The sequence below is a fragment of the Pinus tabuliformis genome, chromosome X, assembly GCF_031772625.1.
Source record: "Pinus tabuliformis cultivar Carrire ecotype Pingquan chromosome X, CPIR1, whole genome shotgun sequence".
Taxonomy (NCBI): domain Eukaryota; kingdom Viridiplantae; phylum Streptophyta; class Pinopsida; order Pinales; family Pinaceae; genus Pinus; species Pinus tabuliformis.
The window spans coordinates 1,160,539,057-1,160,565,192 of NC_142308.1; the positions used below are offsets into that span (position 1 = coordinate 1,160,539,057).

Here is a 26,136-nt window from a genome sequence, read left to right on the forward strand (position 1 = left end):
GATCATTAAAGGGATTGTTCACAGGGCAGGCTAGCAAAGTAAAAGGCAAATCTTCAGAGGGCTAATCGATGGAATGATTCAAACCAGGGTAAAAGGGCAATGAAGGATCCTCAGACCAAGATCAAAATGAGGAACAGAGGGTGTTCATCAACAAAGAACAATTAAGAATCCTTTGCTACATAGACCACAAGGAGAAACTATGGAAGTAAGGGAAAATTTAAGCATTCCCTAACTAAGATAGTTTAGCAGAAAACATTAAGAAGGTAAACTGTCAAGACAAAGTGCATTAAAGCAAGTTCTAAAATGTCATTCCTAGTTTACCATTCAGATTTCATAGAAACACATATGATTATTAATAAACATAAGGAAAAACAATAATACACATGAGAGAATACTTATTTGTTTTTCTCTTTACACAAGAATCCTGTAAAATGTCTGAACTTTATTCCATGATCCAGCAAGCCAATCCAGTCTTGATACAATATCACTTTGATTTTAGATACAAGTCTACAAAAATGTCTTTGAATCCACCCACAATACATCTAAATGGGAAGTATTTATACAAAAAATATTACAAAATATCTCATAACAGTTTGAGATTTAATTAATGAAATAAAAATATCTTCAAGCATGAATATAGAGACAGATGGAAAACTGCATCATGTTGTTCCTCTTATTGTGGTAGTGATGGCTGTTGTAGTTGAACTTGAGCCCTTTTAGGCTACATGATATGTGTACGCTGGAATCATCTTTGTCTTTGGTCATTCACTGATACTCTTTAACCTGCTACTCTTTGACCCTATTTACCTGTTTCATCTGGCTGCTATGTAGATTTACTATGGTAACTTATAGTAAATCTGTCATCTTTTCCCACCATTCATCTTTAGGTAACTTTATTTTGAGCATTCCCCTATAGATCTTGTCTGCCTCAGTGTATTTGAAAAAATTTGGCTTGGTGAAAAACAGATGTTTTACCTCATGCTCTAGTAAAAATAGATTTTGTAAAGTATCATACAATACTTTCCGTGTTGGTAAGGCCTTGATTCCTGAAGTGCTTTGTTGGGTCCCTATAATACTAGTGATTACCCCATTACTATTGTAGTTATACCCCTTATTAATGTTGTTGTGCCCCTATTGCCCCCATATTGTTATTACTGTGCCCCATAGAATCCCTCTATTGTTATTTTTGTGGCTTTATATTATTATTGTTAGGTCGGCTGGATTATATTGTGACTCCTTAGACTCCTATATATAGAAAGGAGGTTTTGTCATTTGAATCATCCAAAAATTGTTCATTTATGTAATGTAAATGAGGCTTCCCCCTTGAAGAGGCTAAATTCTAAGGCGTTGATCTATCTTTTCTATCTTTTCTTGAGCTGGTTTCATAACATTTGGTATCAGAGCTTTGGATTCTAGGGTTTTGCTGCTCAAAACAGGTCATCGTGGAATTTTTGCTATAACCTTTTTTATGAAAAGTTTCAGAAGCTGCAAAAAAAACCCATTTGAGAAGAAATCGTGCTGAACCTCGGGTCCGAATTTTAGAGCTTTTTGTGCTATATTTGCGGAGATATGATCTAAGGAAGTTGGTCTTTTTGTAGACTCCTGAATTACATTCCAAACAGGTGACCTGGGGAAAATCGTCATAACTTTCTCTCTGAGGATGGGATTGAAATTTTGTAAGAAGGTATAGAAAGAGGATGGACTGTGGTTTCTTGTATGCATTTTTCAGATCCAAAGGTCGAAATAGTGACTCGTGGAACGTTGTACAAGTTCGCTCTACTGAACTAATCTATAATCAAGTCACTGTGGGAGATTTCGCATAACTCTTCCTTGGAGAATCCAATTTCAGTTAGACTTGTCGCATTGGAAAGAGGACAGAAAGGGCTACTAGAGGTCACAAATTCAGAACTAGATGATTGGAAAGTACAGAGATACATCAGAGGCAATATCGAGCTCCTACAAAGTGAAAAAAGGTGTGTAGATTTTCTTAAATTTTTGGTTAAGCTTGGTTTGAAAATTTATTTTGAAGGAATTCAAAGGGCATAATAGAGAATTATTATCGGTAACTGATTCCCCGAGGAAAGAAAATGCAAACACCTAGTAAGGAACCTAAAAGCTCTAGCATGACTCATGAAGAAGAAGAAGAAATGCTATATGATATATCAAAATTACAAGAACAAGTGCAACAAGTGTCACTTGCACAAAAAGCAACAGAATCTAAGATAGATGGTTTAAGGAAAGATGTAGAAGCTAAGATTGATGGTTTAAAGAAAGGTGTAGAAGCTAAGATGGATTGTTTAAAGAAAGGCGTAGAAGCTAAAATTGATGGCATGGATGATAAGATGGAAGAATTGAAGATAAATATGAATAAGTTGCTATAGGAAATGGTCACTAAGGGTGAAAGGGTACTAAAGGAAACTCATGATGAAAACAAAAGAAATTTTAATCATGATTCCATAGACTCTAATGTTGGATCGAAGACTCACCATATTCCAAAAATCGATATGAGGAAGTTTGATGGAAAGGATCCCGCCACATGGATATTACAGATGGAGCAATTCTTTGATCTCAATAATGTGCAAAACACACAAAAGGTACGTATGGAAACTTTATATTTGGAACCAAATCAGTTTGTATGGTATCAATGGCTTTGCTCTCGTAAACAATTTATCACTTGGGAAATTTCTACGAAAGAATTGATAGCACATTATGAGGATACAGAAAGCAACACTTTTTTTAGCCAATTGATAAGTCTCAAACAAAAGGGTTCAATAATGGAGCACATTGAGGAGTTCCAAAAATTGAACATAAGGCTAAAAGATATTCTAGAGGAGCATAGGATTAATGTGTTCATAGGGTCTTTAAAGGATAATATCCAACATGATGTTCGCCTTTGGGAACCTGATTCATTAGAGAAGGCATTCAGGTTAGCAAGAAAAATGGAAAGAAAAATTATGGCAACCAGGAAGCATACCACTCACAACTATAAAGATGGAAGTGTTGTTGCCCCTAGTCTTCCACAACCTATAAGGTTGACACCACAAAAATTGGAAGAAAAAAGAGCAAAAGGGCTTTGTTACAGTTGTGATAGCAAATACACTAAAGGTCATAAGTGTGCTGAGAAGAAATTATTCTACATAGATTGTGAAGAGGAAGAAGAAAAGGAGCAAGAAAGGTCAAAAGAAGAGGATATACTCTAGGAACAAAGCCTAGATGAAGAACAAACAAATCCGACCATATCTTGTAGTGCATTGGTAGGAATTACCACTCCTCAAACCATCAAGATAGAAGGACAAATCAAGAAGAAAAAGGTAATAGTGTTGATTGATTCAGGAAGCACCCACAATTTTATTCATTGTAAGGTAGCAAAAGAATTGAATTGCTTCCTATATCCATCACCAGAGTGTCAAGTGATGATTGCAAATGGAGGAACAATAAATTGCTCTGGAAAGTGCCATAATATCAAGCTATCCATGGGAGAATATGTATTGACTAGCCCAATGCTTTCCATTCCAATGGGAGGTGCTGATGTTGTACTAGGAGTCCAATGGCTACAATCCTTGGGTACAATAGCTTTTAATTTTCAAGAATTTTTCATCAAATTTTCTACGGAAGGAAAGGAAGTTGAATTAAGGGGTATTGCAGGGAAACCAGGAAAGATAATCAGCTCTAATGGTATGACAAAGCTTCTAAAAAAGGAGCAAAGAGGTGTAATTGCACAATTATGTTCGCTAGATGTTTCCACATCGGAATCATCTATTTCTCGAGATCTCCAAAAAGTTCTGGACAATCATTCCAAGGTATTTGAGACTCCCAAAGGTCTCCCACCTATGCGTGATCATGATCATCCTATTCATCTGATTCCAGGAAGTGTTCCTCCAAACATCAGGCCGTACAGATATCCCTATCTCCAAAAGAGTGAAATTGAACGTATGGATACAGAAATGCTAGAGGTTGGTATAATTCAACCGAGTCAAAGTTCTTTCTCTGCTCCAGTAGTATTGGTGCACAAGAAGGATGGATCATGGCGCATGTGTCCAGATTATAGGGAGCTCAACAAGCTCACTATTAAAGATAAGTTCCCCATTCTTGTCATTGATGAATTACTGGATGAATTGCATGGATCAATTTACTTCACCAAGTTGGATCTTCATTCAGGATATCATCAAATCAAAATGAAGACTAAAGACATTCCGAAAATAGCATTTAGAACTCATGAGGGTCATTATGAATTTTTGGTCATGCCTTTTGGCCTTACCAATGCACCTTCAACATTTCAAGGTTTGATGAATTCAATTTTCAAACCATTCCTTAGAAAATTTGTGTTAGTATTTTTTGATGATATACTAATCTACAACAAGTCTTGGAAGGATCATGTTGAACATGTTGACAGGGTGCTACAACTATTGGAGGAGAAACAATTATATGCAAAAAGATCCAAATGTTTCTTTGGAGTCCAGGAGGTGGAATATTTGGTCATATTGTATCTCATGAAGGAGTTAAGGTAGACCCTAGAAAAATTAAAGCCATTAAGGAATGGAAAATCCCCACATCCATAAAGCATCTGCGAGGATTTCTCGGGTTGACAGGGTATTATCGCAAGTTTGTTAAGAATTATGGGAGAATAGCAGCACCTCTAACAACATTATTGAAGAAAGATGCATTTTCATGGACTCCGGAAGCAACAAAGGCCTTTGAACATCTTAAAGAGGCAATGTGCCAAGCACCGGTCTTAGCTACACTGGACTTCACAAAAACCTTTATTGTGGAATGTGATGCTTCAGGAAATGGAATTGGTGCTGTTCTAATGCAAGATGAAAGACCCATTTCTTTTGAAAGTCATCCAATCAAGGGAAAGTTTTTAAGAAAAGCTATTTATGAGAAGGAAATGTTGGCAATACTCCATGCACTTAAGAAATGGTGACCCTACCTAATGGGAAGACACTTCAAGGTAAAAACGGATCATGATAGCCTTAAATACTTTTTAGAACAAAGATTATCCTCTAAAGAGCAACAAAAGTGGGTCACAAAGATGTTGGGTTATGACTTTGAAATCATCTACAAAAAAGGGAAGAAAAATGTGGTGGCAGATGCACTCTCAAGAAAGGATGAGGATGTGGAAGCATTGTTGTGTGCCATTTCTATTATCCAACCAGATTGGATAAACGAAGCAAGAGAGGAATGGAAGAATGACGAAGAAGTGTGGGCACTTATTCGAAAGTTACAACAAGATTCCAATACATCTGATACATTTAGCTGGCAAAATGATTTGTTATGGTACAAAGATCGCTTATACCTCTGTAAGAATTCCCAGCTAAAACAAAAGATTCTTATGGAATTGCACACTTCTCCCTTAGGAGGGCACTCAGGATTTTTAAAAACTTACCACAGGGTTAAGAAGGAATTTTTTTGGGATGGCCTTAAATCAGATATTCAAAAGTTTGTGGCGGAATGTTTGGTTTGCCAACAAAATAAAGTTGAAACAATTAAGACACCGCGTCTATTACAACCTTTATCCATTCCAAGCCAACGTTGGGAGGAGGTTTCAATGGATTTTATCACAGGTTTACCCAATTCTGAGGGAAAGAGTGTCATCATGGTGCTAGTTGACAGACTTACCAAGTATGCACACTTTTGTGCATTATCACATCCATTTAAAGCCAGTACAGTTTCTACTGCATTTATGGAAACAATTCAAAAGCTACATGGAAACCCAAAGATTATTGTAAGTGACAGAGATCCCATTTTCACTAGAAATTTTTGGACATAATTATTTTCTTGTCTTGGTACTCAGTTAGCTCATAGCTCATCTTATCATCCTCAATCTGATGGGCAAACTAAGATAGTAAACAAATGTTTGGAAGGATATCTTCGTTGCTTTCTATCTGATAAACAGACACAATGGGTCAAATGGTTGCCTCTGGCTGAATGGTGGTATAACACTTCCTTCCATACAGCAACAAAAATGACCCCATTTATGGAACTTTATGGGTATCAACCACCATCCATCACATCATATTTAAGAGAAAATTCTAAGGTTCAGGCAGTGGAACATCACATCAAACATCAACAACAAGTCCTCCAACTCTTAAAGGATAACCTCGTGTTGGCACAGAATAGAATGAAACAACAGGCAGATCAACATCGCAGTGAAAGAAGTTTTGATGTAGGTGATTGGGTATTCCTAGGGCTACAACCATATAAGCAAATGTCACTCAAGCAAGCTAAGAAGGATAATAAATTATCACCAAAGTATTATGGTCCGTACAAGGTGTTGCAAAAGATTGGTACTATGGCATACAAATTGGAGCTTCCTCCAGCTTCTCGATTGCACCCAGTTTTCCATGTTTCATGTTTAAAGAAGGTTATAGGCGACAAGCTCCCAGTTCAAACAATATTGCCAGAACTTGACGAGGAAGGAAAAATTATATTGGAACCAGAAGCAGTCATAGAAACAAGAACTCGACAGCTACGAAATCGATCAATTTTAGAGTATCTTGTCAAGTGGAAGAACTTATCCGCTGAAGATTCCACATGGGAGGATGAGAATTTTATGCAGAATTATCCAGAACTACTCAAGCGTTGAGGACAACACTTTTTTGAAGGAGAGGGGCATGTTGGGTCCCTATAATACTAGTGATTACCCCATTACTATTGTAGTTATACCCCTTATTAATATTGTTGTGCCCCTATTTCCCCCATATTGTTATTACTGTGCCCCATAGAATCCCTCTATTGTTATTTTTGTGGCTTTATATTATTATTGTTAGGTTGGCTAGATTATATTGTGACTCCTTAGACTCCTATATATAGAAAGGAGGTTTTGTCATTTGAATCATCCAATAATTGTTCATTTATGTAATGTAAAGGAGGTTTCCCCCTCGAAGAGGCTGAATTCTAAGGCATTGATCTATCTTTTCTATATTTTCTTGAGCTGGTTTCATAACATGCTTGCCTGTTCCTTCGACAACTTTTTTAATATGTCAACATAGTCCAATTGGGTCATAAGTTTTTCATGGATGACCATAAGACTTGGAAGGCCTTTATCCCTCAAAATTTGAAATTTTTCCATGAATCTGTCAATGCCCACCTGCATGTTATGTCATTTTTCTTCCAAGTTAAGCATAAGGTTTATTTTAGAACGAACCTTTTTGACTTCTATGATGGCTTCAATTCTGTCCTCCACACCAAGCTCATTTAGTTCATGCCTGTTCTCGCCATTCAAGAAGTGGATGAGTTGATTAGCATCCTCAGGCTAGTCTCCTAAGTCTTCCTTTACCTTTTGAATTGCTTTAGTGGCCACTTTCACCAGTTCTGTTTGCTCAAATATTACTTGAATTGATGGCCAAATATCATTGACAGAGTCAATGATATTGGCCCAGAGCATCTTCGTAGTTTGTCCTAGTGGCTTTTGTAGAGTTAGATCCTTCTCTAGGACCTTAATCTTTTCACCCATCCTTAGGGCTTTCTATGTTTCTTCTCTCTGTTGAATCTGGGCAAGCTTGTAGTCAATTTCTAATCTTACCACTTTATCCTTAAGCCTCTTAAGTTTTGTTGCCTGAATGGACATTTCCTCCATGGCTTTCACTACACTGTTGTCTTTTCTATTGAGGTACTTGCTGTTGTAGACTCAGTTCTGACTGGCAGTGTTGTGGCAGGTGGAGCTGTTGGTGCCAAGGATGCTGCCAGTGTTGAGGGAAATAGTTGTATGGGAATGATAGTTGTAGAAGTGGTGGCCTATTCACTTTGTCTGGACTGAATCAATGTGTCCAATTATTTGTCAGTTTCTTTCAACTTGTCATTTAGCTTTAGGACCAAGTCCATAAGCTCTTCTTGTCCTTTTTAGGTCTCTAGGACCTCTGTTGTCTGTCGGTGATGCAGTGGTGTAATCTTAAGTTGCTTATTCAAAGAAGCTATGTCATCATTTTTCTTCTTGATCAATCTTTCAGTGGCCTTCACATCTTTGGAATCATGTCCCAACTCAATGATTAAGTCCTCTAAGGACTTGATTCTGGTCTCTTTAGCCTATGAAGAGGCCTTTTCCAATTGGAATTGAGCTGATATGTTATTTAGGAAATTTTGCAATTGATGAGCTGCGATCACTTTCCCTATCAAGGTGGAGTAAATCATCTCCCCTGTCTATTTATGCAGCTCAATCTGGTCAATAGGATGTATGTCCTTTGCCAGTACTTCAAAATCTACCCTTTTGAGGTTCGTTGTTGTCCTTGGTTGTTGAGAAGTGGGCTTCATAAATGTCATCTACATTTTGCCCTCTTTCACATCATAGGCTGACATTAGCCTTGTCTGGTTTGTAGGTGCCATCTTTAGGTACTGTGCATAAGTCCAGGCTTTTAGCCTCTCATTCCTAGCCTTTACATCTTTGTACTTTTCTCTAATATCTTGGTCCCTATCAGCTAGCATCCTAAAGGAGGACACTTAAACACTCTGTTGCCTTTCTAGCATCTGAGTATTTAATGTGGAAGGTTTTATTATGCCCCCAGAGAGAGTGGCAGGCCTACTTCTTTCTCTTTTTGTGCTGGTGGCCCCAACAGTTTCTTCTATGAATTCCTGTTTTGGCATAGGATTTAATCTCTGCCTTTTAACCAGGCTAGTCTTTGCATATGATTGTGTGGTTTCTCTGCCTGATGTATTGGCCTCTTCCCTATTTCTTTTGAGGTTTTCTCCTCATTTAGAGGAGTTTTAAAGTTAGGGGGAGTACTCATAGTGGGCTATTGTATACCTGTTTGACCTAATTCCTCTGATAGATCTAGATGCTCTGACTCTTCTGGCACCTAGGATTCTTCTTCTATTTGTGATTCACTTGGTGCCTGAGATTCTTCCTGTGCCTGTGATTCTTCTTGGATTTGGGACTGTCCTTGGACTTGAGATTCTACTGGCACCTGCAGGAAAGAACCTTCATCAAGCCTTTTCTCTAAATCAATAAGAGCATTTTCAACTACTACTTCACTACTATCCCTGTCTATCGGAGTATTCTCCACCTATTCCAATTGGTTTACATATTTATCTATCTGAGGGATTCAGTGGTGAATATAGGGAGCCATCTTGTTTTTCCATCTCTTGTTGCAAATAAAGTCACAGGGGTCATATCTCCACATGAAGCTTTGTTTTAGTTTGAGTCTCTGAAGGATTTCTTCTGCTTCTCTTCTAGCTTCTCTGCTATTGCATACAAAGGTGCCTAGTTGATCATTGATTCTAAGCTGGGCCTTATTTTTGGCCTTAAAAAAATGCACCTAATCTGAATTGATTATTTTCCTGTAGTACCCAGACCAAATAACCTCATTGAGAGGTATCTGGGTAGTTTATATGGGGCCAACACATAGCCATAGATCCTAATTTCTGTGTGATTTTGGTACAAGTACCAATCTCCCACTTTGTGTTGTTTTGACAGCTATAGGATCCTCCTAATATCTGAACTGATTCTTGGAGGAGGACTTCCTAGCAGCATGGTCACTACTGGATGTACAAAAAGATCAATTAAATCTGTGTATGGATATGGGGAATCATACTTATGTATCGAAGGAGTGCAAAAAATGACTGAACTAGGATGACCTTTAGTGTCAAGCTTTTGCAGAGTGAAAGGGAACTTGTCAGCTTGGTAATACAAGAAAAGGTGGTACAAAACTGAAGAATACTCAAATACTCTTTCATTACTCATTCTTATAAAATGTTCATGCATCCTATCAACTATGTACTTGGCATAATCGTACATGACAGCAGGGGGCTATCTAGGAGTACAAATGGACATGAAGTCTAAGATGATTTCATCTATGTATTCACTGGTTGTATAGCCTAAAACACAAGAGATCATTGCTACTATATCCTGACCAAATGGGGAAAATATTGAAGCCACATATGGGGGACGGTCTTTTGGGGAATTAATATATAAATAATGTTAAAAGTTAATATGAAAATTGCAGGAGATAAATGAAGTGCTCTAAGCATAATGTGTTTTTGTAATTCCTTTGCTTTTTCCATAGAAACATTACAACTTAGGCTAAGTGCATTTTTGTGGGTTTTTCATAAAAGGGGGTATCCAAGGGGGTGATTTCTTTTCCTTAGGAAATTGGTGTTTTAACCTTAGGAAAAGAGATTTATTAGGGTAAAATGAATAAATTGAAGGGGGTGAATGTTTATGAGGGGATTTTAGTACTTAAGATCTATAAGTCATTGGGTTGAGGATCTGGTCCCTCCAGAAGTCAGAGAAATACTCTCAGCCCCTTTGACTTAATATTTTGGGTACTTCAAACTTATTGTGGGAAATTAGTTAAGTAAAGGGTGAAATTAGTGAAGGGAAATTAGTTAATTTGACTTTGTGAGTTTATGCCATTCCCATTTCTCATTCATATTTAGAACTTTCATGATGAGGGTGATCAATATGCTTTTGTCTAACAATCATCCCAATTCCACAACCTTTCTTCTACTTACCCATCTACTCATCCTACCATTTTTACTTCTCTTTATTAGGGTGCATTTAAGCTAGCAAACCCTAATCAAATATTTTTCTTTTCTTTACGATGGAAATCTAACTAAATCTAACCTTATTACATCCAAGGGCTCATATTAAACAGTTGAGCTCCTTTTTATTTACTCTACCTAATCTACTTATCTGCCATGATTACACTGTTTGGTAAGATTTTTATTCTCTATCTATAAACATGAAATTGAAACATGAAATAGCCAAGTTTAATCATTTTGACCATCATGGATTGTGGCATAGGTTACAAACTACACACAATCATTTATTCTGAATAAAAAGTAAATAGTAGTGGCAATTTTGACTAGCACACTTTCATGGTATTTTCTTTTCTTCGGGTTCATATTTTTCATATTTTTTGACCTTTTTATTCTTTTTGTCCTTTTATTTTCTTTTAGGATATACCCTCTTTACATTTTTTAATTTTTTCTGAATATGGAAAACATTTGCAGAAAGCAAAGGTATGTACATATTACAGGTTTAATCTCATCCATTAAAAAAATATGACTCCTATTGGTATAGGAACCTAACATGGAGAAGGAAATAAAAGGAGCTCTAGAGAAGAGTTGAATAAAATCCAACCAGAATTACATGACCTTCATTAAACCATATACATGAAATGGATGATAGTGTAAGAAAAAAGGAGATGACAGAACACCCAGGTGTATTGGTTGGGTCTGCATTGAGAGAATATACAAGGACATGAAAGCTATGCAAATACAATGAGAAGGAAGTTTCCTTAATTGAAGTTGTGAATAGCTAATGTTGGGCCCCCATTATGACACAATTTCATAAACCTTTTTCCTTGTGATTAGCTATACTTTTACCTAGTTCTTATCGTTGTCACCTTGAATATCTGCATCTTTAGATTAATACCACAACCTTGATCATGATAAGGAAAATTTTTAATTACATTATGAATTTCATTTATTTTTAAAGCTTGAAGGAGGTTTAAATGAGATTGTGTTGATGATGTTAAATGTTAAGGATCACTTCCTATGGAAGGTGAAGAGTTCTTGTTCACTCAACTTAGCTCCTATTAATAAAGTTTAGCTCTTTTTCTTACATCACAATTTTTCATATGTCTAGTTGTCATGCTAAGAATTAGACATATGGGTTTTGTTGTAGAAGCCTAATATGGTTTCATGTTGTTTCATTCACACCGAGTTACTTAAGAAGAAGCATGAAGCCACTGTCAAAAACTTGCTCAAATCTCTTAAGGAAGAAGCGTGAAGCCATGTTCAAAGATCAAAATTGACCATAAAAAATTTGGCACTTGTCCATCAACTATGCAAGAAGACATATCGAATTAAACCATAAATGTCATATTGTTCCAAATAAATTTTCCCTCATTGAAATTTATGCAAGCATTGTTAAGCAATTATATATAGGGAGGATTCATATGACTTTGTTTCTTTTATTTCACTCCCAATTGATCAACTAACATATAAAGTAAACACAAAATTGAATGCTTGATGTCTGTGACTAAAACCGAAGATCCAACTTGCAACCAAAAAGAAAATGTTAAAGTTCCCAAAATGAGGAAAATTTGAAAATTAGTGAAACCCTAGTGGAACCATAATCTAAAATGATATTTGACAAATTTATTGCAATAGTACTATAGGTATCATTATACGAAATTTTATGGGACAAAATAGAAGAAACCCCTTGAGATAAACATTGGAAATATTTCAGCACATGGATCAAATAAAATGGAAAAAGATCTCGAGTGCTTCAAAGAATCAAAAGTCAATAATTGCTTAGTTTACCAATAATTTGATGGTTCTTGGGGATGGAAAGAGGAAGATACCAACTTTATTATGATTTGGTTACATTCAGGCTATTTATAGCTTGAAATAATTATTCCTATCATTTTTCGGTTGATTCATAGGTTCCCATGACTCTGTAGAATAGGTGAGAAGATTGTAAATACAAACGAATCGGGATATTAGATTTGAATATTTGCAAGGAACATAATGAAGAACTTAGAAAGGTAACCAACTAGGCATCTAGGCTTATGTAATTATATGGCCATATTTCACAATAGTAGGCCAGGACTTTAACATAAAACTAAATATGCTGAAAGAAGTTGGTAAAATTTTTTAGGAAGGAGAAGCGTTCAATTCAGATGAACATTTGACATATTTTATCAAAATTAATTATGGGTAATGCCAAAGTTTGAGAAAGGCCATTTAATTATTGTCTTCATTTAATGAGCTAAGTCACCCCTATTGATAAGTAAATATTCACAAAAGAGAAAACTTCAATAATATAACTTCTTTTTTTGGAGTGCACCAGCGTAAACTAACTCTATCATCTCAAAGATTATGCTCAACAATTCAGTGAGAATCTTAGGAATGTCTCCCATAGGTGGAGAGTCCTATAAAGGTATGACATATAACTTTTCAACTCAACACATGTATAGTTATGCCTAATCAACAAAACATTATGGTATTAGAAAGAAATGGTGTCATATCCAAATATTTGCCATACCAACTTTTGAAATGAGGAAATTAAAGTAATGAAAGTATAACAATAATGTATAGAATTGGTATAAGGAAAGTTGCAAAATAAATGACCGAGTCTAGAAACAAACTAACTAGACTCCATATAATATTCAGTCCATTAGCTTCCTAAGATCAATATGAAACTAAGAAAAGCAAGTATAAGAAGAATGCATAGAATTGGTGTCAAAAAAGTTACATAATAGATGGCCCAATCTAGAAATAAACTAACTAGACTCTATATAATATTTAGTTTATGAACTTCCCAACATCAATGTCTAAGCATAGGAAGAGAATCAATAGGTGCAAGATGAAAGTAAAAAAGAAAAGGTTAGATAGATGTACAATATAGTAAAATATGAATTTAACAGATTTAGGTAGGCATAGAAATTATTAAAAATAATTAGTAAACAAAATCACAACACTAGAAACCATTCTCAATAACTAGACGATATATGTTCCATAAACCTACAATAGACTCAGATTCCAACAAAACTTAATGAAATAATTAATTGATAGCGAATAGAAAACCATTGAATTCAGATAAAGCAAGCCCCATTGACCCAAATAACTACAAAAAGGGAAGAGGAGGCTCCCATGATCTAGGAAGAATTACAATGGTTTTGTGTTGTGGATATATCACAAGAAAAAGAAAACAATTTACCTGAAGACCTAAATAATGTAGCACAATAAGAACAAAGATTAAATGATCAATATAATCAATAATTGCAAGAAGTGTAGTACAATAAGTTGAATTAGAAATTATAATGTGTGGTAGAAATTACTTCTACGGGGGAGTACAATCAATATATATTAGATTAATGTACAAATTTTGACCAGCAACTAGAACTAATTGTACCATACATTCATAAAACAACAATCAATTGACAACATGATTCTACACCTTCATGGCCCCACATTTTAGCTTCTCTATTGTGGCCAAACATTAAATTTATCTCTGCCACTATGTTAGCATCAAATTTTCGCACACCAATTTTATAATATTATTCATTGGAAAAAGAGCCAACATGGCTCCAATGGATGGTACAACAATGACAATAATAGGGGTAAACCTATTAAGTAAAAAAGTGCTCCTCTCTACTTGGACAAAGATGACTTTTGAAGAAGTATACATAGTTTCTCCTCAAACTAGAATAGTCCCAACACTAGTAATATAAAATTAGCCAAAAACTAAAGAAGTAAAAAAAATCCAAAGAAACCACGCTTTAAATATAGTAAAAAATATTGTATTGTGACCTCTCATAATGTATCGCAGATCCACCTCTATGAATTACTGAAGATTAACAATAAATTTAGGTGGGTGGAGATCTTGCAACCAATAGTCGAATTTGTTGACTATAACTGACATTCGAACTCAATTAATTATCTAAGACATAATGTATGTCGATTTGCCTTGCACTTGGATCAACTAACAAAAAAAATTAGATAGTTATAACTACCTTCTAAGTAAAGAATGCATACAAATAGGCTATTGATGTAGCCAAGAGATAGATATTGAAGAAGAATATATTAACATTGTTGTGGTATTATAATAAAGAGCTTGTTTGGTAGTCTCCCATTACTTGTTCCATCTTCTCCATTCTCTCATTTTTATGTTTATATGCTAATGTGTATAATGTTATCTATTACTCGAATGGGATACTAGTGGTAAATTCTCACTATTCCTTTAATTATGACAATACGATAAAGTAGAAAAGTTTATATGGGGTATACCTCCTTCTTATAGTGATAAATTCCATTTTATTGCATCCATGATTAAGGAATAAGTTATAAATAAGGAAAATCATATTTATGAGGGAAAAAAGGTATGGAATCTTTTCAAAAGGCTTGGGATGATAAGGAATAATATAATTTGGAGCATGGAAAGAAAGGGTGTAATCAATTGTTTATTATAAATAATTATCAAGGACATTCAACACAAAATGATGTCAAAATGAAAAAATCATTAGAGAAAAGTGCAAGATATTCTCTAATATATTGTTGGGAATGTGAATGCGATAACATGTATAAGGATTTCCATCATAATGGAGAATTAAATGGAGGTTTAGGTGAGTTAATATGCACCCAATAAGGGTTTATAGGGCTTATAAATATACCAAGGAAAAATGCATTTCCAATAGCTTCCTTTCAAGTATAGTCATAGAGTCACATGATTCAAATTCCAACCCCTCAAGCTAAATTTTTAGCTTGATATTTATAGAGTCATGGATATCGTTATTTAAACCTCGTATCTTCTAAAGGATGCACCAATTATTATGATAATGAAAATTTTCCCTAATTCTTCCCAATCCTAAACCAATAGATGAGTAAATAAGAAATATACTTACACGATTAAAAACACACAAACATTCAAAATTAAATAAATCCAAATGAAGTCATTGAACTAAATCTCCTTCGATTGTATCCCTCTTAATCACTCTCAAATCTTGAAAGGAAATGGATAAAATAATTATTAATCTAACTAATCTCACATGCAAGAAATAACAAGAATTGATGGAAATGAAAAGAGGTAGAGTGGGCGATTTTAAAACACCTCCTCCATGTCAACTTCAAGAATTAACATGTAAGATATAAGAATCTCCCATTCTTAAAATTTATAACCTTATGAGGTGGAAATATGTATTTATATTCTCTACCCATAAGTTAATAGGTTAAACTTAACTTGGAAATAATTCAAATGAGTTTAGTTTATAGCGATGTTTTTCTGGTCACATGCTTTTAGTGATCTGTGGTATATTTTCCATAGTATTATATGTAATGAAGCTTTAAGTAGGCTTAAAATCCTTCATGATAAGGTCCCAAGATGTGAGTCAGTGATAGGATCTCTCCATTGTTAGTTTCACCAAATTTGGTCAAAAGGGTAATGAAATATTCATGGTTAGTTACCCCCATAGGGGTTTTCCAAGAAACTTTTTTAATGTTGTTGTTATGGAATAATTAATTATATTTTCTATCTTGCATTTTAGTCCTAAAATGTGGTATTAGAGCCATGGTTGTGAGTTGTCACATGAGGCTATCCTAATATAGTAAGGTGGAACAAATTCAGTGTGGACAAATCTATCCATGCATGTATTAACATGTTTTATTGTTTGCTACTTTCCAACCTAACCCATCATGCTAATAAATATTTCAATTCTTGATTCATTCCACTTGACCATACTCATGATAGTCTCATGCAATAACTCACAACAATGGATCTTATATGACATGTTAGGAGTTCGCACATGAAAAATATAATTGTAATTAATTGTAAAATAGCAATAACACTACACAATCTTCTTAGAAAACCCCTACAAAGAAAAACTAGCGATGAATATTTGATACTCTTTGGTAAAATATAACAAAGAAAGTAGTGAAGGGAGCCCAATAGTTACAAAATTCTTAACACATTATAATGAAGGATTTCAAGGTCTCCTTATGGGACAATCAAGCGGTTTCCATAATGGGATGTTTTTTTTTTCTAAGTAAGCTTAAATCTATTATGGAAACATATGGTATAGAGAGTTCTAGGCATCAGAGTGATGCCATATAGTCAGCAAAATATCAAAAATTGAGCCGCCCATAAGGGGAAACCAACCCAAGAAGCATTTGAATGCTGCCTCGCAAGAGGAAACCAGTGTTGAGTTGACAACAGTAAGCCAAAAGACTGAGCCGCCCACTAGGGGAAACCGACTCATACATAGATTAAGAACTAAATTAACTGCAGAGTTTAGCTTGGACACGCTTAGATACATAGGCGACAAGACCAGCATAAAGCGCAAAAGATTAGTCATGATGGTGAGAAAAATAGAGGCGCTAGATTCTATAGTCACCCGAGGGCGATTCCTCTTCAATTCTGCACCACCAACCTTCCTTATCATCTGGGTCTAGATCAGGAACCACTTGAGAGGTGTCATCCATCGCTACATGCTCGCCTGCAATAGTCCTGGTGTTCTGGAGCTGGCTAGAGCTGCTGTCCTCAGGAGCTGGGTCGAGAATCCTTCGAGGAGCGCCCTCCACCTCTACACTCTTGCCGACAGTTGTCCCAGTGAACGGGAGCGGGCTAGAGTTACTGTCATCATCCAGGTGAGAGGGATTGTTATCTACGGGCAGAGGAGTAGGTGGAACAAAAGAGGAGGCCTGCAGGTTGATAGGGGGATCAGAGGATGGGGGAGAGGCAAAAAAAGCAAGCCGAGGGTCAATGTACAGGTAAGAGGGGAGGGAGTCATTTCGCGAGGAGGGAGGGAGGCGACAAGCTAGCCCACTTCTATGAATATAGCGGTGAACATAATCATAGGGATTGCGAGCGGGGGGCGAGCTGGAGAAAGGGGAAGGGTAGGGATTAGGCCTAGAGCCCCCCCTGCGGCTTCTCATGCGGTGCCTTAGCCTAGGCATTGCAGCATAGAATTCGTGATCAACGGCGGAGGAGGTAGGGGGGGCCAACAGAGGAAGATGGGGGTGAGAGCCTAACAACTCAGGGATGAATTGAGCGCAGAATTGGCTGTGCGAGTGGTGATATCCAGGGATAAAACTAATGCAGGAGGCTAGCGGGCAACGCTTTCCCACTGACGTGTGAAGGCTGTACAGTTCGGCTTCCGGCGAGCATTGAGAACCTACAGGCAGGAGTTGTCTCGACATGGAGACTGGCAGAGCATCACAAGACCAGATCAAAGCAACTGAGTTCATAATTGAGGACAGGGTAATAAGGGCCTGATTTTTCATGCCGAGATGCTTGGTGTCTCGACTTCCCCACCGAATTAAATGTTGCATAGGGTGATTGTATGTCATCTTAATTATACCAGAGATGTGTATCTGCATTGTGCCGGCGAAACATTGGGCTTGCCACGCACCTGTCTGCCAGTTCGTAACCTCCATCACTTCAATGGTCACCCGCATCCGAGGTGAAGTTATCGTGATGCACCAGCTGAGTGCATTCCTGAAGGAGCTTGCTATCATTGAGATCGGAGAGGGGTCCTACAGAGAGGGTCTGAGAGTACATTACCCCTTTGTTGGCTAGCAAATCTGCCACTTTGTTGCCAGATCTTCTAGTGTGCTTGAGGTAGATGGCTCTGTGCTCTTGCAACCATTCAGCGATGAGTCCCAATCATGACATGAGCCTCCAACTATCTGCCACTCTTGAAGGCGGGGATCCTGAGAGGATCTTACTGATCATGTTGATTATGATTTGGGAGTCGCCCTCAATCTCGATAGGGAAAAAATTATGGAGCTTGGCTAGCTGCATACCTTGCCATAGACCCTCTAGCTCCGCAAAGTTGTTGGTGTCCCATCCCATAGAGCCATAGTAAATGAGCACGGGGTCCCCTTTATGGTTGCGAAAGATACCCCCAAAACCCGCCTCCCCGGGATTGCCTTTGGAGGCTCCGTCAAAGTTGAGCTTTATGACCCCCTCTAGGGGTGAGACCCATTTTACATTAGAGTTTGCCTTTGGGACTCTTTGGCTAATTGACTCAGGCTTCAGATTGAGCTTGAGCTACCAATTATTCCAAACTTGTTACTCCTGGGGCAGAGTAGGGTGGTCTTCCTTCTGCCAATTATGTAGTGCTAATGTCTCCTGAAGATTATTGCAGTAGTTGAGCCAGAGGATTTCCAGAGGGGTAGACTGGTTCTTGAAGATCCGTTTATTCCTCTCCTTCCAGATATGCCAGAATAGGAGACTTGGAATGTGCCCCCAGAGAGCGTTAATCATATTACTCTGGTAGGGTGTCACTGGCCAATTCCGAATGATAGTGTTTAAGTCCTCGGACTGTCGACCATCCTGTTTGCACTTGGAGCTGACCCTTTCCCAGAAGAAGGCAGCCAGGGGGCAAGTCAGCATAAGGTGTTGAATCGTCTCCTCTTGATTCTTACAGTTGGGACATTGGGAAGGTCCAGTGAAGCCTCTTTTCATTAAATTATCCCAAGTGAGTATTTTCTTATGGTAGAGAAACCACAAGAATGAGGAAACCTTGGGCCAGAGCTACGGTGACCACAGCACTTTCCAGATGGGGTCAGGGGGTTCGAGAGTTTGGGTCATCAGGGCATAAGCTTCCTCAGTGGTGAACTTGCCTTTGGGAGAGTGGCCCCAGCGAAGGATATCCTACTTATCCGAGTATCTGATTTTCCTACTGCTTAGTTCTACATCCAACGCTGTATGAGTCTGAACTTGCTAGTTGTTCAAGCATCTTGCAGCCGATTTCCAACTTCTATACCTCTGAACAAGGCTTTCCTCCTAGAATTGGTGAATCGTGGCTTCCAGAGGAGTGATCAAGTCATACTGGAGGGGCGGTTTGATGGTTGAGAGGAGCTTGGGTTTCTGATTCCACGAGTCTGTCCAGAACCTAGCTGCGCGACCATTGCAGACCTCCCAGAAACTATGTTCCTGAATAAGTAGATGATGTTGTTTGGCAGCGTTCCAGATCAGTGAGCCTGCTTCTACAGTAGACATTCGAATGAGCTCTGAGTGGGGTCTATGGTTGGCATATTTGGCATTCCAGAGTTTCGCCCATGGCGAGGAGGGGGAGGATAGCCATAGCCACCAGATCTTAGCCCCCATGATTGCGTTGCTGTGTTGAGGGTCACGGAGTCCTAGGACCCCCTTAGCTTTGGCTTGCAGATCGTATTTCACTTGACCAACGCCCATTTTCTGCTCTGCCCAGATGCTCCCCACAGGAAGTTGCGCTGAAGAGATTTTATCTGTTTGAGGACTCATTTCGGGGTTGCAAGGACCAAGAAGAGATAGAGAGGCAAGGATTGAAGGATAGACTTGATCAGAATAAGTCTACTAGGAAGGTTGAGGGGGCGAAGGGTCCAGGATGATAATCTAGCTTCGAATTTATCCAAAAGAGTTCTCCAAGAAGAGTGCTTAAGCACTAAGACAATCAAGGGGGCTCCAAGGTATTTGGCTGGCAGCATGGCAATGGAGAATCTGAGGATTCTAGCAATACGATGCTGAATGAAAATAGTAGTGTTAAAGAAGAAGATTTGCGACTTGGAGGCATTGACAGACATTCCAGAGGCATCGGCAAAAAAATCTAGCAAGCTCTTGAAGGCGGAGGCTTCATGGGCAGAAGGATGACCATACAGCATGGTGTCGTCCACAAATTGCTGGTGAGTGTGAGCAGGGGGTTCATGAATGGAGATGCCATGAAGCTGTTGCGAATGGAGGGCATGAGAGATGGTCCGCCCTAGCCCTTCTGCCATGAGGAGAAAGAGAAAGGGGGAGAGGGGATCGCCTTGGTGAATGCCACGAGAGGGGGAGAAGGGATGAGAGGGGATACCATTGACCAGGATGGAGCAAAAGGAAGAGGAGATCAGGCTCATGACCCATCTTATCCAAGGAGGGCTGAAGCCAAAGGCTGCTAACATCTGTTGAATGAAGTTCCAATTAGGTTTGTCAAAAGATTTTGATAAATCAACCTTAAGGAGCATATGTGGCTTTTTAGTCTTCTTCAATGAATGCATAATCTCATGAGTGAGAATAATGCCATCCAGGATTTGTCACCCCTCTACGTAGCCCGTTTGCTTAGGCGAGATGAGCAAGGGAAGCAGCAGATTTAACCTGTTGGCAACAACTTTGGAGATAATCTTGTAGATGACATTGCAAAGGGAAATGGGATGAAATTTGTCAGGCGTTGTAGCTAGGTCCTCCTTGGGGACCAATGTTACGAAGGTGGCATTTAGAGAAGGGAGAAGCCAATGCATAGATCTGGACTCCTCCACTAAGTTCCAGATCTCATCTTTGATCAAATCCCAGAAATGATGAAAGAAGTTGGAAGTGAAGCTATCGGGTCCTGGAGCTTTGCCTTCCTTGTTTTGGAGGATAGCCTGTTCAACTTCCAAAAGAGTGACTGGGTGAAGAAGAAGATGATTGTTCTCCTCCGTGATTAGCTTTGGTATGTGTTGCGGGATTTTGTTAATAGCTGGTCGTCTGTCAGTCTGGTCTTCCTGCACCACTGATTTGAGATGAGAAACCAAACCCGCTTCGATGTCCTGATGCTGCTCTAGTCTTTCTCCTGTTGGGCTAAGGAGAAAGTTGATATTGTTACACATCCTACGTTGAATGGTCGAGCGGTGGAAAAATTTGGTGTTCCTTTCTCCTTCCTTTAACCATCTGATCCGGGATTTTTGTTTCCAGTAAATCTCTTCTTGGTGCCTTCTTTCCTCCAGCTGATTGAGGAGACTTTGCTCTTTTAGGTTAGATTCTTCATTGTGGCCTTCTTTAATGATACGAAGTTGTAGGTCTTTCATTTCCTATTCCAGTAGCCTTTGCTGTTGGAAGATGTTGCCGAAGGTAGAATGGTTCCACTCTTTAATGCGGGCTTTGAGATCTTTGAGGTGCTGCTAAAACTGGAACATCTTGGAACCTAGAGGAGGAGTGAAAGCTTGCCAAGCAGAGTGAACCATTTCCTTGAAGCTTGGGTGGGAGAGCCAGAAAGCCTCAAATCGAAAGGGTCTTTTGATGTGGTCCCCTGGTCTGGTCCAGTGCAGAGAAATGGGCCAGTGGTCTGACCCTGAAAAAGGCAAAATTGTGGCTTGGAAGTCACCACCAATGTGTATGGCATTTTCCGAGAGGAGAAATCTATCCAGTTTAGATGTTATATGTTGAGTGCCCACTCTCTTGTTATTCCAGGTGTGATTTCTGTTGGCAAAGGGAAGATCGATCAACCAGTTCCGTTGGATGAATTCTTTGAAATGGGTATTGTCTGCTTCTAGTTTTTCTCTGCCACCTCTTTTTTCATCCAAGCTAGTGATCATATTGAAATCGCCCCCCACGATCCAGAGGGGATGAGCTCTGGTATAATTGAGTTGTTCTATCATGTTTAACAGTGCGATTTTCCTTGCAGCCTCCTGAGGGAAATATGCATTAGAAAGATGCCCATGCAGATTGGTTCCGTGGATGTGGAAAGAGGCTTGAATTAGATTGTGAGTGGTGTGGGCATCGTTTATTGAGATAGATTTCGGATCCCAAGTGATCGCTAGACTGCCTGATGCTCCGGAGGCATCAACTGCGATGGAGTGGCACCCTGGCCAGGCTTTAGAAAGAATGGGGCCAAGGGTTTGACTTGTGCATTTGGTTTCCTGCAGAAAAAAGACTTGAGGTTTTTCCATCTGTATCAGATTCTTGATCGTATGGACTTTTGAGGGGCCATTTAGACCCCTTATATTCCACGAGATGAGTTTCATTGAGAACTTCCTTCAGGGGGGGGGAACTTGGTAAGTTTGGGATACCTACCAGATTCTACAAGCATCTCCCCCAGGAGAATAGTCCTCTGTAGATCAGATTTCCTTCCTCTTTTCTTTGAGTCTTTGAAGAGTTTCTTCCCATCCCATGGGCTTCCCTGCTGGATGCCTAGGGATTTTTTATTCTGCTGCACTCGGGCAAGAGCCACAGTTAGGTTCTCGATCTTCTTTTTTGAGATCTGGTCAAAGTCCTTCTTTTTGCATGCTTGCTCCAGCGTGAAGATGTCAAGGTCTCCTATGTCTACCGAGTCATTTTCATCTTCCATGGGAGTGATCTGGTTCTCATTATCTCCAATGTTCTCAACCTCTATGTTGCAAGGATGGCCAGAGCTAGATTCAGGCTTCGAGCTAGACAGGGGTTCGAGGATGGCATCTGAGATGGGGGTATCAGAAATGGGGGTGGCAAGGATTTCAAAACTATTGCTGGTAGAGGGAGGAAGCGGGGATTGAGAGTGGGGTTTGGGAATTAGAGAAGGGGATTTCTTGTTGTGCCGGCGCCAGTTCTAGACTTTAGTGAAACCTTCAGCATCAGGGGTAGCAGCAGAATTTGAGGGTTTACTTGGAGGCGTATTCAGAGGGAAATCATAGTATAAATGGCAATGAGTATGGTATTTCCTGCATCTAAAAGGCATATGTTCATAATCTAAGGTTTGCACCCATTCATAGTCATCATGAAAGAGACTTACTGAGTTAGGGAGGGCTTGCGCGAGATGCATGAAGACGTAGATCCGAGCATAGGAGGTATACCGTCTGAGCTTTGTTTCCTCTGCAATTTTAATGAACTCGCTAAGACCATTGCCAATATCCTTTAGGGATTCTTCATCCCAATATTCCAGCGGCAGGGAATAGAGTTGAATCCAGATGGGCGCACAACTGAAGTCCTCTTTATCTGGGTTGAATCTTTCAATCCATTCCCTGAGATAGAGACCTTAGGAGTTGAAAAAGTAGGGGCCTCCATCCATGACTCAATTCTTATCTTTGAGGCAGTTAAAAATGGTAGTAAAGAATCCTTTGGGTCTGAGTTGCAGTATTACCTACCCCTTTGGCTTCCATTTGGCCCTAATCCATCCATGTAGGGCTTTTTCCATTGGCCAAAACCCGACGAATTTGCCAATCAGCGCATGATCTCTCATGTACTGGATCTGGCCATTGATCCTGTTGCTTGGTAGCTCGATCTTAGGGCGTTCCTTTGCTATTGGTCTGCAGGTAGTAGAGGTGGCTTTGGGAACTTCTGTAGTGCCTTCCGTTTCCATCGCTTCGTTCTCTGGATTGTCCAACTTATCTCCCTGAGGAGTCTTCTATGAATTATTGTCCTGTGATTTTTGGCCTGTTTCAGAGCCCTGAGCGTTTCCTTGAATGAGTTGGTTTGTGTCGTCTAACATCTTTTCGGACATTTCAGCTTTGACTTTGGGGTAGGCATTGAGAGCCTCCCCCTGGGACGATGCCATTGAAAGGGATCAATAAGATGTGATGACCCGGATGCAGCTTGGGTCAGCGATTGTTGGCAGAGCAGTTTGCAGAGTGTCGTGCCATGACAGGGAGGCTGGAAACCCTAGCTCGAAAGTTGCAGAGCCCCCAAAAACCTATAATTCTTCCATAATGGGACGTTATCTCCCCCATCCAACTTCAAATCCCACAAGGCCACATTTTGACCCCCTATGATAAGGCTCAAAGAGTAAGCCCCCCCACCATCATGGAGTCTTGGATTTCGATAAGTCATAAATTTCTAGCGTATTTGGCTTATTCGATATTGGATCCCTTGTATATCTGGTTTATGAGATACTAGATATACTCTTAGTGTTTTAGTGGCAATCATCTTCGATTTCTCTAAGTGATAAATTCCTAGTTGTGATAAACCTTAAGGAGTAGGCTCCCCCACCCTCATGGAGCCTTTGATTATAGGCTATTGGATATAATCTTGGTGTTATATTTTCATTTCTCTTGGATTTTGCTAAGTCATAAATTACTAGCTATGATAAGGTTCGAGGAATAGGCTCCCCCATCCTTATGGAGACTTCAATTTTGTTAGGTTATAAATTGCTAGTATATCTTGCCTATGGACTATTCGATATACTCTTGGTGTTATAGTGGAAATATCTTGGAATTTTCTAAGTCATAAACTGCTTTTAAATCTACCTTATGGGCTACTTGATATACTCTTGGTGTTACAGTGGCAATTGTCCTGGCTTTTTCTAGGTCATAAATTCCTAGTTGTCATAAAGCTCAAGGAGTACGATCCCCCACCCCCGTGGAGTCTTGGCTTTTGCTAAGTCATAAATTCCTAGTACATCTAGATCATGGGATATTTAATTCCTAGCATATCTAGTTTATGAGCTATTAGATATGCTCTTGGTTTTATAGTAGAATTCATCTTGGATTTTGCTAAGACATAAATTCTCAGTTGTTATATGGCTCAAGCAGTAGGGCCCCCACCCTGTTGGAGTCTTATCATCTTCTAAGTCATAAATTCGTTATATATCTTCCTTATGGGCTGCTACATATGCTCTCAGTGTTATGTCAGGCCTTGTCTGGATAACTCCAACGAGTTACTAGTCCATCATGGTAAAAATAATACATACATACATACATATTGAAGGATTTTAACCTACTTATAGAATTTATTACAAGCAATACCATGCATCACCAATGTAATTTACCTATGAACCTACTACTTTAAATCAAAGAATAAAATTTAGATAACATAAACTTGTCCCTTATAATTTTATGTAACTTCATGAACCACCCTAGATTCATCTTAACTCTGGATCTACCAACCTTCGAGACATATGAAATATATTTTCACTCCAAAATAAGTTCACACCTGGATGGTAAGGTGGAAAGGGCCATGAATATGTGACTAGGGCTACGTGGATTCCATGTGTGAATCCATAGGACAATTATGGTGAATTGGAAATGCCCCTCATGTGGCACGTTATTGACATAACACACGGTAGGTAGGAATAACCTCTTTGGATAGACCAAGTGCTATTTTTTGAGTGACACATGGGATTGTTAGAAGATGCAACATGGTAGGGCGATTTCGCCCTATCATTTATCTGACAGATATCTGTTTGTTAGTTAATGTGCAACATCTAATAGATTGTGGACACCCCTTTTTAACTTCCACAAAGATATGTGGGCTGCATGATTAAATCAGGGTTCTAATCTAATGAGGAAGTCACATGGAACATATTAGAATAGGGCGGACTATGAGGTATTTAATCAAAAAATAGACAAATAGTGGAACCCAACCCCCTTGTTAACTTTTGAGACAGTGGGGGGGCCTTGCATTGAAGGTTCTACATTATACCTTTGAAGATAAATTTGGAGCTATGTTATAGAGTACCAAAGTGCTCAGGTTCAACACTTGGACTTGATGGGCTCAAGAACAAATGAAATTAAAGGTTGAGGTTCAACATTAGACTTGAAGAGGCTTGTATAGAGATGCTAAAAATTTATTATGATAAGTTGTTTTTTAAATGTATATTTCTTTGTGTGTGTGTGTTATCATTTAATCTTGTAGATGTCATGGATACTAGTCATGATGGAATGTTTATTGCAAATTTAGTGATAATGTGGTTATAAACATGTTGAAATGAATTTATTCCTAGAATATGTTGTTTACTTGAGTTCTCTATGTGTAAATAACAACATATCAACATACTTCAAGGTACCATGCTTAGTGTTGGCATGGAAAGATAATAAGTCAATTTTTTTATACTGATATAGCTAACAACTATGTGTGTTTGAAAACACATAAGAAGACCCACTTGAAGAAAGAAATAAAATAATGGACAACACTATGATAGAAAACAACATCGACCAAGTCCATTATGAGAAAAAATGGGAGAGTTCACATCACATAGTATAAACTATCAAGAGCTTGAAGGTTTAGTT

The 26,136-nt window shown here is 38.6% G+C and overlaps 2 protein-coding genes across 2 annotated transcripts; both read right to left on the bottom strand.

Moving 5' to 3' along the window:
* Nucleotides 1-19,228: 19,228 nt before the first annotated feature.
* Nucleotides 19,229-19,708, bottom strand: LOC149144018 (uncharacterized). The gene has a single exon (XM_089452020.1). The coding sequence runs from the start codon at nt 19,706-19,708 to the stop codon at nt 19,229-19,231; it is 480 nt and encodes a 159-aa protein (XP_089308146.1).
* A 1,631-nt stretch (nt 19,709-21,339) lies between these two features.
* Nucleotides 21,340-22,182, bottom strand: LOC149144019 (uncharacterized). The gene has a single exon (XM_089452021.1). The coding sequence runs from the start codon at nt 22,180-22,182 to the stop codon at nt 21,340-21,342; it is 843 nt and encodes a 280-aa protein (XP_089308147.1).
* Nucleotides 22,183-26,136: the final 3,954 nt, after the last annotated feature.

Coding starts and splice junctions, on each gene's coding strand:
- LOC149144018 (XM_089452020.1), bottom strand. CDS start 19,708: ATGAGTCCTCAAACAGATAAAATCTCTTCAGCGCAACTTCCTGTGGGG.
- LOC149144019 (XM_089452021.1), bottom strand. CDS start 22,182: ATGAAACTCATCTCGTGGAATATAAGGGGTCTAAATGGCCCCTCAAAA.